General features: G+C 39.2%; 2 protein-coding genes across 2 annotated transcripts; both read left to right on the top strand.

The window, feature by feature from the left end:
• Window positions 1–173: 173 nt before the first annotated feature.
• LOC115793795 (dynein heavy chain 5, axonemal-like) lies at window positions 174–8449 on the top strand. The gene is made up of 13 exons (XM_030748909.1): window positions 174–252; window positions 881–907; window positions 1640–1747; window positions 1946–2031; window positions 2239–2446; window positions 2550–2663; window positions 2889–3095; window positions 6348–6438; window positions 6762–6907; window positions 7067–7244; window positions 7447–7574; window positions 8008–8204; window positions 8361–8449. The coding sequence occupies exons 1-12, from the start codon at window positions 235–237 to the stop codon at window positions 8065–8067; spliced, it is 1371 nt and encodes a 456-aa protein (XP_030604769.1). The 5' UTR covers window positions 174–234; the 3' UTR covers window positions 8068–8204; window positions 8361–8449.
• A 595-nt stretch (window positions 8450–9044) lies between these two features.
• On the top strand, window positions 9045–10167 carry LOC115793800 (dynein heavy chain 5, axonemal-like). The gene is made up of 4 exons (XM_030748918.1): window positions 9045–9176; window positions 9327–9403; window positions 9488–9612; window positions 9714–10167. Exons 1-4 carry the CDS (start codon window positions 9051–9053, stop codon window positions 9989–9991), a joined length of 606 nt encoding a protein of 201 aa, XP_030604778.1. The 5' UTR covers window positions 9045–9050; the 3' UTR covers window positions 9992–10167.
• Window positions 10168–12203: the final 2036 nt, after the last annotated feature.

Here is a 12203-nt window from a genome sequence, read left to right as displayed (position 1 = left end):
CATGTTTTTGGTCGTGAATCAAACTGTGTTTTCCAGGAATACCAGCGATGTTTCCGCAGAACGAAGGAGAAGCTGGAGCAGACTCCTTCAGAAAGACAGTTTGACTTCAGTGAGATGTACATCTTTGGAAAGTTTGACACATTCCAACGAAGACTTATCAAGATCCTCGAAATGTTCAGTACCATTTCCACCTACTCCGTCCTAAAGGACTCCACGATAGAAGGACTGGAGACCATGGCCACCAGGTCTCAAGTGAGTATACTGTGATATCAGACTGTGGTCAAATCCTTTTAATGAGACGTGCAGGGAGGCAGTATCGTGAATGGAAGGCTTCTTATGTATGCCAGAACAATGAAGAAAACAACTCTACATCATGTATTGCAACATAGATGAAATGTGAATAAAGTTAAAATACTGTCATTTTTAAAATTATGTTATGAATTGTAAAAGATTCTGCTCAATAGAAAAAGAACATTATAAAGTTTAATTGAATTAGGTCTGTGATGATTAATCATGATACATTTATTAACTACACTAACTTCCTTTGTGCATATGATTTAATAAAGGGCGCGTGTGGATGATTAGTAAGAAATAAATGAACGAAGCAAACGGCTGCTCAGTAAGTCAGTTTCTTAACAGAGTTTCAGGCTGCGCATTTACAAAGTCAGTGGCTGGCTGCTTTTTTTTTTTTTATGTGGTTTCATGTTGAACAAAACAGTTATTTTGTACAAAATCAGATTGTGCTGCTTAAGGTTACAGTACATAATACTTCAACTTTGTTATTATGCATCACCTTGTCTGCAGTTGGTATCTTCACTTGTTCTCTTGACAGTGTATTGATCTGAGCTATCTGTTTGTTTCTGCTTCCTTGCATGTGCAGGCTGCAGAAATGCAGGGGAAATGGGAGGTAATGTTTCACTGCAGTCTTCAACTTTTAGCAATGCATGGCCTGTTTTTAGTGTAGAAAATTTAGTGGTAAAATTTCATATCTATAGATTTTACCCTTAGTAACAAAGTGGATGCTAATTGCATGGAGCATTAACAGAGAACCAGCTCCATTTTTTTTCCCAGTATTAGGACCATAATATTTCTTTCTAAACTCAGCCCTATGTTGACTTTTTGTTAATACTGCAAACTTGTCTGTCAACCTTTCTTCAGATTATGGGCCGCTTTTGGCAACTTGTAGCTTCCTGTTTAGATTAAAACTTTTGAAACACTCTAAAAAGAAAAGTGTGCAGTGGTTTAGTGAATGGCATTCATTGCAGCGTGTAGGCAGTTACTCCTCAGGTTTCACTTGTAAACAAGATTTTTTTTTTTTTAATTCCCAAATGAATAAAAACTCAACAACATGTTTTGCTTTCATGCTTTAAGTAACCAAACAGAGCTGAAATAAAAGATCGCAAACCTCTTTTTTTTTTAGTAGAAACTGATAGATAGCTTTGCTGAATATAGTTTGCAGTAAGCTTTAAGACGCAGTTACACTGTTACATTTCTACTTGTATTATATATTATGTTCTCAAATGTAAGCATTACTCGGTGCTTAAATTTGGGAACACAGGATTTATCTGCATAAGAAAAAGCAGATTATATTTCAAAATACCTTATCCATGCTTTTGTATGTCTGGATATTTTTTGTTAGGCTATTGTGTTGAACATGAAGAACAAACACTACAGTTTCATAGACCAGAGGAGAACTGACTTTGATGCTGACTATGAGGAATTCTGCAAAAGCACCTCTGAGCTCCATGTAAGTTCACTGCAGCTAGCTGGTGTGTTTCCTCTGTGCTGTACAAATAAAGTTAATGCAAACTGACGAGACATCTGCTTTGTAATGTGGGTCAACCAAGTCCCTTTGCTAGTGATTAAGGATTAATTAGGTGGAGGTTCAATTAAAATTTCACTCCACTGACAGTGTCATGAATATTATTGTTGTTTGTCTTTCCAGAATCAACTGAAGAGTTTCATGGATAGCACCTTTGAAAAAATTCAACATACAGAAACAGCTCTAAATGTGATGAGGACATTTCAAAGGTATTTCATTGTTGACCTCTTATAATCATTCTGAAATCTTTAACACCATTTCCCGAATGTTGCCAATCCTGCTTCTTCGTTGTAGCTATCAGGCATGGTTGTTCACTTCTTGCTTATTTAATTATTTTTAATGCTGGTGGTGTATTTTTGAATTCTGATGAGCCATTTATTTTTTATTTTTTATTTTTTTGGATTCACTAAAAACAGACTGGGCATCCCAGATCTTGGGATTGATGAGAAGTATCAGCAAATTTTGCAGAATTATGGCCGGGATATTGAAATGGTATCCCGCATCTACAATGAGCAGAAACTGGACCCCCCCATTGGCAGGGACTTGCCCCCAGTGGCTGGTCGGATAATGTGGGCTCGGCAGCTCTACAGTCGCATCCAGGGACCCATGGATCTCTTTCAACAGGTAATATTTAATGTCTGACTTTTTCCATTTGGTTAATGGTAAAATTCTTAGTGTGTTCGCCTTCAAATTTATGTTTGCTTGTTTTTTTTTTGACTCTGGTTAGCAACCAGGAGTTCTTTCCACACAAGATGCAAAAAGGATCATTGGGAACTTTAACCAGGCAGCAAGAGTGTTGTTGGAGTTTGAGATGATCTACCATTGCAGCTGGATGTATAAGGTGAACAAAGAGCACAATTTTTAATTAAAAACAAGGAATCTGACAGAGAAGCATGAACATAGAATCTGTATTTATCACCTTGTATATACAACATGTATACATGACATCAAGTGCACGATCATGTTTTCTACCCTCGTATTCACACAAATCTTCTTCCCCACACCTCTCCGTTCTCATCTTTCTAACAACCCTCGCTAAACGCCTCACCTTTATACCTCGACACAGATGGAGGACGCTAAGGTTGGCCTACAAGTCTCTCTTCTGGTCAGATCACCAGAAACTGGGGAGCTGTTTGTGAACTTTGACCCAGAGATTCGGACCCAAATCAGGGAAGTGAACTGCATGACAAGGATGAAGTTGGCAATCCCTCCCTTTGCTTCTCTTCTGCAGCAAAAACAAGACATGCTCAAGAAACACTATAAGAAATTACAGGTGGGTATAACGCACAGTTGTAGCTAAAAATCTGAAACTGAAAAACAGGATGATCAAATGATGCAATAATATGATACAATAAATACATCGACAAATACATCGACATGCATCTATGTCATTTCAGCTGATGCTGAGCGAGAACACCAGAGTGCCTGCTAAGATTCAGAGTGTATTTAAACAGCTGGCCATGCCTCATGTAGCTAAGGTAAGATGTAGTTATCACATCAGTTTAGTTTTCACCTAAATTACAATCATATCCTATGTGCTGTTTATCAGGACAATAATAGCACTTCAGTAAAGAACATTTTACTACTCCGTATGTCCAAATCATGTGAGTTATAATCATTTGCAGCTTTTAAAGCTAGAGCAGAAGCTGTAGTTATTAGCAGCCCTGAAAAAGAAAACTTGATGGGTGTGTTAGTGGTGTATTCATTTTGAGGTTAATATATTTATGCACTGTACACTATACACTTGATTTTTTATTCTTTTAATTCACATATAGAATTTCTATAATATAATTTCTATAAATATAATATATGTGGGTTATTTGACATTTAAAAAGTTCCATACAGGTAATACAGTGAAACACTGTGTGAAGACATTCACCAACGGTTTCTAGCGTTGCTCTTGTGTTCACAAAATTTCCCTAATTTTTTAATATCTTGTTTTAGTTACTTTTGTTATTGAATTTTTTTTTTTTAAGCACAGGTGTTTTCTGATAAGCCACCTCCAGAGTGAATTACAGTCCTCATTTTCTGATAGATGAATCTGAAGAAAAGTACCTTTTTTTCACAGCACACGATCTGTTTTAAGATGGCGCTTGATGTTATCAGGCTGTCTTTAGTTTAGCTAACCTGATAGATGGGAGCAACATTATACTGCCAAAAGTTAGTGTACTATAAACAGCTTCAACTCTTCTGGCAAGGCTTTCCAAAAAGTTTAGGAATGTGTTTATGGGAATTTTTGACCATTCTTCAAAAAGCACAGTTGTGAGGTCAGACACTGATGTTGGATGGCTCGCAGTCTCCGATCTAATTCACCCCAAATGTGTTCTGTCGGGTTGAGGTCAAAACTCTGTGCAGGCCAGTCATGTTCTTCCACACCAAACTCGCTCATCCATGTTTTTATGGTCCTTGCTTTGTGCACTGGTGTGCAGTCATGTTGGAACAGGAAGGGACCATCCCCAAACTGTTCCCACAAAGTTGGGAGCAGGGTTATAATAGTTTTGGATTTTAATTATCATTTAGTTTTAGTTAGTTTTTACTTTTTTTTCTCTAATTCAGTTAGTTTTAATTAGTTTTCAGATTGGTTTTGCTCGTTTTTATTAGTTTTTATTTTTGGTTTAGTGCTTAGTTTTAGTTTCGTTTCGTTAGTTTCAGTATTAGTTTTCGTTTTTCATACTTCATCAGGTGCAAGAATCAAGGCACAAGAGTGACTATTGTGTAATAAAAACTCAACAAAAGATAGCGTTTAAAGAACTATATTAAACAACTAACTGTCCACAATACAGCAGTACTACGTGCTAAATGTGTGTAATATTAATTACACACATGAACATCAACAGGGAGAAACAAAGAAAAACATGAACTCCTAAACTCCTAATAAAGTTCAGCGTCAGTGCAGCAGATTAACAACAGCTTCTGTTTTGGAGCTAGCTTGGTTAGATGCTCGATATGTGGCTGACCTCATGACGCATGTCTTTTGGTCCTTGCTCTTTGTGCTCATTGTTTTGGCTGCAAACATATTTGTCCCTGTTATTTCTTCATTCCCTCGAGTCCTTATATTGAATGTTCCTGATTGTTATTCTCTCACTGATAAAGTGGCCGGAAACGCACAAGGACGGAACAGGTTCATCACAACGTTGCGGCTGCGCGGCAGCGAGGAGTAGTCACATTTCTCCTGAGGTGAACGCCAGATTACGTCGGTTCAGAGCGGTTTTCGTAACTGCCTTGTGTGCGCTTCTCAGGTGGACTTTGATGTTGGTGTTTTTTCCTCACTGAGACGTGTTCCATACATTTTTCATCATTCACAACAAGACACTCTTCTATCTGTATCGGACTCAAAGAAACTCCGTACGGGACTCTGCCGCTTTCTCGGCAGACCGCTGACATTACTTTGTGGACCAGCTCGGTGAGCGCAGCACGCACAGCTGCCCGACGGCGCTCCCAGCTTAAACTTGGAGAGCGGAAAATGATCAATCCACAAGGCTTTTAAATAAAATGACAAACAAGAAAAGGAAGGTCATTTTATCTATAATTTTAGTTCGTTTTTTAAACTCACAATACAGTTTTAGTTAGTTATCGTTTTTTCCTTTTAATTTTAGTTTTTATTTATTTCAGTTAACGACAATGTTTTTTTTTTAATTTCAGTTTTCGTTATTTTGTTTGTTTTCGTTAACTATAATAACTCTGGTTGGGAGCATCAAATTGTCCCAAATGTCTTGGTATGCTGAAGCTTTAAGAGTTCCTTTCACTGGAACTAAGGGGCTGAGCTCAACTCCTGAAAAATATCCCCACACCATAATCCCCCCTCCACCAAACTTTACACTTGGCACAATGCAGTCAGACAAGTACGGTTGTCCTAGCAACCAAACCCAAATTCATCCATCGGATTGCCAAACAGAGAAGTGTGATTCATCACTCCAGAGAACACGTCTCCACTGCTCTAGAGTCCAGTGGCAGCGTGCTTTTTCATCACTGAATTCGACATGTTGCATTGCAATTGGTGATGTAAGACTGATGTAAGCTGCTCAGCCATGGAAACCCAATCCATGAAGCCCTCTATGAACTGTTCTTGAGCTGATCTGAAGGCCACATGAAGTTTGGAGGTCTGTAGTGATTAACTCTGCGGAAAGTTGAGCCTCAGCAAATGAATCATGTCCACCCATAGCTCTTTGACAATGGGAGGTAGTTATTGTGTTTTTTTCTGCAAAATTAACAAAAATAAAAATCATTCATTCACATCAATAAACTGTGGCAAATTGCTGAAGTACAAATTAATTTAATTGCTAGTAATATAATTTAAAACTTCTTTCCCCAGAACAGGGTCATATGATTACATAAAAAGGATAAATGTGATATTTAAGAAATTTATTTTTTATGTCTATCTTAATTCTTTTGTTGACTGTAGGAGATCAGAACAGACTTTGTCAAGCATCTTTTCTAACTGGTGACAGATATGAGACTGACTGTCACAGCAGGTTGCTTACAACGTGCATCAACATCATCACACCATACATCACTTTCTTGACAGGTGGATGAGGCTATACAGCCGGGTTTGACGTCCCTCAGCTGGACGTCTCTGAACATTGACAAATATCTCAGCCGCATCGACAAAGCATTGGGTAAGAAAAAAATCCCGTGGGTTCAATGCCGCACATGCTGACACACGAGACATTCCTGCAACTCAGCACTGGCAGCGTGTGATAAAATTTACATGAATGGATTTATTGCATAGGTGGCGTTCTCACAAGTAACCTTTACATATTCAGTGCATTTTGTCCCTCTCCACACATTGCTTTTTATTCAGAATTTTCTTTATTTATCACTGTTCTCCCTTTTCCACTCTCCTCCCTGCATGACAAGTTCCCCTCGATTTTTCCTTTTTTCTCTTAATTTCGGTGGGTTTGTGTCCTTGTCTTTCTTTCTTTCTTTTTTGTCTGTTTAGCTGATCTTGAGCTGCTGATGGACAGAGTGAATGACTTGGTGGAGTTTAGGATAGATGCGGTACTGCAGGAGATGAGCAACTCCACTCTGTGTGTCCTACCAGAGGATGAGCCGGTCAGCTGTGAGGAGTTTGTGCAAACCACCAGGGTAAATACAGGATAATAACACTATCAGCTTGGTTATGCCTTACTCAGCCCACACTTAGCAAATTCTGACACCTTTAACATACTTTTTGTAATCAAACATTATTTCTTATCCTGGAGGTTAATTACATTAAAAGTGTGCTGTATTTCTGTATGAGTACAGGACCTTTGCATAAAACAAGCCCAGAAACTCAACATGAAGAGCTCACTGGTGGAGGAGGAAGCTAATGAGTTGATCAACATGTTGCTAGAGTTTGACCACAATCAGAGAGAGGAGGTGGAGAAGTTTGAGGAAGAGAGCTGCACAGAGAGCAAGACCATTGAGCACGTTGACAGTGAAGGTATTCTGACAGATTCCTTTCAACATCAAGCAGAATACAGTATGATAAGGTATGAGATAATGCTGTAAGAGAAGATTAAAAATGCATTTCAAAAGAATTTAAAGGGAAGGGAATGCCTTTCGTTAGTTTAACTTTATTAGTACTGACTTATTCAAGGTTGCTAAAGGTGTTCTTGTTGACCGTAAATGTGTCACCTTCTTAGGTGAAGATGAGCATCTCCTGTCAAGAAACACGCTGCTCCCTCCTGCTAGCGTTGGTCCTTCTTCTCCATTGGTGAGAAGGAAAAAGAAGAGGGACTTGATGGAGGTGATGGAGCAGGAAGCCCAGAAGGTGCTCTCCTACTTCAACCACCGCAACGTGGATGCCTTGCTCAGAGTGACACGCAACACTCTGGAGATGTTGCGCAAGCGCATACATACTTCCTCGCTCTTGAATTTCTCTGGTTCGTCTTGTCTGATGTTTTTGTTGCATTTTCATACAGACTAAAATCCATAAAATTAACATTAATGTTTTGTAAAGTAAGAAAAGCAAAGAATAATGACATATTAGTACAGTATGTATCACTTCCTATTCCGATTGATAGCCAGCAGTCTCCGCTCAATGTCAGTGCTACACTATCATCCAGCTCTAAAGATCTGAGTCATTTTCATCCCAACAAGGCCACAAACTCCATATCAGCTGTTTCACTTACCATTCACTCAGGCTTTTTGCCCGTCTTTGAATCACAATGCTTTATTTGTGTTATCCTTCTCTCTCCCTATAGCTGAGAGTGACCCATCCAGCCATGGTAAAAGCAGCAGTCAGCAAGAAATCTTCAGAGTAAACGTGACCCTTTCCATCCCTAACATAGTCATGGTTCCATCTTCGGAGGAGGTCCAACAGGCTCTAAACCGAGCTGTAGAGTGTGTAGTCAGTGTCAGCAAAGGAGTTAGCCAGTGGAGCAAAGAAAGAATATCTAAAGTGGGTCTAGTTTCAGATAAAGGAAGCAATAATTTGTGACATTATAATTAGTTCTAAATCTGTAATTAACTCTTATAATTCTTCTTTTTGAACTAATGGTGTCATGGTCCAGCAGTGCACAAAATAACCACTGACGTCTTACATTCCCCTTCGCAGAGACAAATGAATGAAAGGCGAATGGCAGCTCTGAAACCAGACAGCTCTGAGAGTGAATCGAAGGATGGAGCAACAACATACAGAAGCCAGGCTGGTATAAGAGAACTTTATACATACAATATACAATTAGAAGTCTTTATTTTATAGCTTAGCAGAGCGAAAAAATATTTGACTGGGGCAGAAAGATGTAATATTGCTTGGGAAGGAATAAAATCTCACATTTAATGCAAATTAAATGCATATTTAATGAATGATAAAGTTGCATGGATAATCGATTTGCTGAAAGAAATGCAAATGTTACTTTTATATGTATGTATTATATAGATTAATTTAGAAATGTGGATATGCAACCATATACAGTACAATTAAAGTGGGAGTAATTGTAAGTTATTTAGCAGATACTCTTATTCAACAATAATTGCAGGGACAGCAAACCACAAAAATGATGAAATAAGTTCTCTCTAAGTAGACCTCAGTTAAATTAAATTAAATTAAATTTATATGGCACCAAATCACAACAGTCACGTCAAGGCGCTCTATATTGTAAGCTAAAGACCCTACAATAATTATACCTGTAATGCATAATTATTTTAAATATCCAAAAGTTAATGTTTAGAAGCATCTTGTGCACTCAGAGTGTTTTCTACCACATTCTGTCCTCCAAACTTTCCAGATGGCAGCACCTCAGACATGTCAGCTTCTGTGATCCAGGCCATCCTCTTCCAAACCAGAAATTACTACAAGAGTGTGTCTGAGAAGAAGGAAATAGTCAAGCTAATCTCTGTGCTTAGCAACTCCATCACCTCCACTAAAAAGGTACGTGGCAGTTAATTGAAATATACCGGATAATTTGTGTAGAATCGGTGGGAATTTATGGAACTAATCCAGATCTCAGCTGTACAACTGTTTGGTTTTCTTAAAATCTAATATACATATATATGTCCGTGTGTGTCTGTGTGTGTGCAGGAAGTGGTGACTGCACTGGACCACTTTAGCTGTTACCATCACATCTGGAGAAAAGACCGTGATGATACCATGAGGATGTATGTTAAAATTCACAGCTCATATTTAGAGTGGATGCTTAAAATCCATAATACTAGTGCTGTTTCTGTTTGTGTTTTGAACAGCTTCATCCAGGGGAGCCCCTTGTTATCAGATTTTGAGAGCCAGATCCTTTTCTATCGAGATCTGGAGCTGGAAAGAAACTCTGAACCAGAGTATATTACTGTAGGCGCTCTGGCGCTATTCACAGGTCTGATTACATTATAATTTTGAAACCAGCATAAATGTGATTTTATTGATTTCTGGCCAGTTAAGTAATGATCTCTTCATGCTCATATTTGTTTCTACCAGCACCCCTAAAGATGTCCCTCAATGCTGAAATCAAGAATTGGATAGTGGACTATGGACTTTACTGTAACAGGAAATTCCGCTCAGAGATGGAGCACATCTTTGCTTTCGTTGATGAAGCAGAAAAGAAACTGAATCGACAGATCAAAGACCTATATGACATTCGTATTGCCATGGCTGCACTGAAGGAGATCAGAGAGCACCAGATATCTATTGATTTTCAAGTTGGACCCATAGAGGTAAACCACAGCATTGCATATTTCAAACCATATGGTAGTTAGTGACCCTCTTTTTATACACACAATTACACACAGTGAGAAAGAGACAAAAGAGACGCAAGAAATCATTGCTCCTCTGTTACTGTTTTAGTAGTGTGGGCATAGTGAATCCTGGAATCCTGTACAAGAAGCCTGGAAACAAATAATCACACATTTACAAATCAAGAATCAAGAATACTTTATTGTCATATATATGTAAACATATAATAACGTCTGAGGTCGTGCAGCCGTTGCCGGCGCTACCTTTATCAGTCCCAGAAAAGGAAACAACACACATCATGGGGTAGTTAGGTTAAAAAAAAGAGTCATCTGGTACGGTGCTCGACATGAGCACCATACCAGGGTCCAAAAAAACCACCTTAGCAAAGCATTTTTGCACATTTAAAGCCAGGATAGCAATATGGTCGGGGAAGGGAGGGGGCAGGAGGGGATGCACATGGAGACGAAAGGGTCAGGGCATTGTGGAGCCAGCTGCCAGCTCCTAGCCAAAACAGTTCGCTGATAGTGATGGAAGTTCATCAGCGGCCGTGGTACACCAGATCCAGCTTCACAAATCACAGAGAGGGCTGAGGGGGAGAGCGACCGTCACACATAGCCCTGGAGAGATATGATTGCCAGCCCAAGGCCGGCTAGAGAGCCAATTTCCTGATAATGCAGATGTTGTTTTTGGAACAGGCTGGTTGTTTTTTTCCAACAGCCTTCAGTCTCACTGGGGAACCCATTCAGTAATCCAATATTCCAAATTCGTTAGTTACTGTCCTCACCGTGCAGGAACTGAACCTTTTCTCCAGATCGAACCCCTCTCGCCTGCGAGCACGTTCTCAGCTGGGCTACTCGCCCGCTTTACGGCTCAGGTCCAACAGGCTTTGAGTCTGAGTTTGTACAGCCCTGGACAGCCCATCCACCTGGGTCTGCAGCCTCTGCAGATGTCGAACTGCTGCCCAGATTTTCTTGATTTCCCGGTAAATCAGGTATCCTCCGGATACCTGATTGGCTTGAGAATTGCAATAAATTGAATAGCTTCTATCTGGTGTTCAGAAGAAAATTATGCAATATCCATTAATTCTTTGGCACAAGTGTATTTGACTGATTTACATATTATCTTTATATGAATGCACTGGCACCATGTTTTCCAATGGCTGCTTTAACAGTCACACATAGTTTTGGAAAACCTACTGTGGATACAGAAAGTTGTTGCCTGTGTTCTGTCAGATAACTGTGTATATTCACTTCAATTCAGCTTAATTCAGTTTTATTTATACATCATTAGCTCAGAGTTCTTCATATTATATGGTGCAATAGTTGAGAGAATCCCATGATTTGACCGATCTGACAGTCCTCTATAAGCGAGCACTTGGTGAGACTTGGGAGAAAGAATTCTCTTTGAACAGGAGAAGCCATTGGGAGTGGAGGGGAATGAGAACAGAAGGAAAAGAGCAGCATAGAGGGGCGTATTAGAAATCAGCTACATCGTTGGCACAGACTGCATTCCTCTCTGGGTGCAGTAAACATTTAATGAATGTGATTGTAAAGCAGCCCAGTTTATATCAGCTTGATGCAATTTTAAAAGTACATTTTCTTTATCATTATGATTCCACCGTTATTTTCTCTTCAATATTTGTAAAGAAATGAAACTATAACAGACAGTCACATACAAGTTAGTCTTCTGTGTACTGCAGCATTTGCATTACAGTTGCTGAAAGACACTTTCTCCACTGTTGTCCCAGAATTTGCTTTCTGTTTTTCTTTTTCCTTCTTTGTCCTGTTTTTCTTTTCGCTCCTCCAACAGTCACCAAGCTTAAGTTCTTATTCTGTGTGACGTTAGTGGACACCTCCATGTGCATGCCTCCAATATTACGTGCTTGTGAAAAGGTATTACGCTTGTGACTTACAGCAAAATGTCACACCACCTAAATTTGAGATTTTTTTTCATATACAACAGCACCAGCAAACAAAAAGGTTGACTCTGTCATTTTAATGCTGAGGGTAGACCATGATAAGAGCCATGCAGTTGCTTTGGTCCCCTTCTCACCTGTTTTCCCTTTTTCATTTATTTCTTAGTTCTTTTCCCATCTCTTCTTCTGCTGTGCTGCACATTTTCCATTTGTTCTTCCTCTTTTCTAATCTTTTTTGTGTGTGTGAGTGTGTGTGTTCTGTTTCAATGTCTGCCTGATAATGGTATTATTGTTTTCTACCTCATCTTTGACACACACAC

The sequence above is a fragment of the Archocentrus centrarchus genome, chromosome 16, assembly GCF_007364275.1.
Source record: "Archocentrus centrarchus isolate MPI-CPG fArcCen1 chromosome 16, fArcCen1, whole genome shotgun sequence".
NCBI classification, from domain to species: domain Eukaryota; kingdom Metazoa; phylum Chordata; class Actinopteri; order Cichliformes; family Cichlidae; genus Archocentrus; species Archocentrus centrarchus.
The sequence above is the reverse complement of the archived record's forward strand: the minus strand, read 5'-3'. Positions and strand labels throughout refer to the sequence as shown.

What these genes read in the sequence shown, in the direction of transcription:
- LOC115793800 (XM_030748918.1), top strand. Translation starts at nt 9,051, where the DNA reads ATGTCAGCTTCTGTGATCCAGGCCATCCTCTTCCAAACCAGAAATTAC. An exon ending in CCATCACCTCCACTAAAAAG is followed by an intron (nt 9,177 to 9,326) that starts GTACGTGGCAGT and finishes GTGTGTGTGCAG; the next exon opens with GAAGTGGTGACTGCACTGGA. An exon ending in CGCTCTGGCGCTATTCACAG is followed by an intron (nt 9,613 to 9,713) that starts GTCTGATTACAT and finishes TGTTTCTACCAG; the next exon opens with CACCCCTAAAGATGTCCCTC.
- LOC115793795 (XM_030748909.1), top strand. An exon ending in CCGCATCGACAAAGCATTGG is followed by an intron (nt 6,439 to 6,761) that starts GTAAGAAAAAAA and finishes TTGTCTGTTTAG; the next exon opens with CTGATCTTGAGCTGCTGATG. An exon ending in AGTTTGTGCAAACCACCAGG is followed by an intron (nt 6,908 to 7,066) that starts GTAAATACAGGA and finishes GTATGAGTACAG; the next exon opens with GACCTTTGCATAAAACAAGC.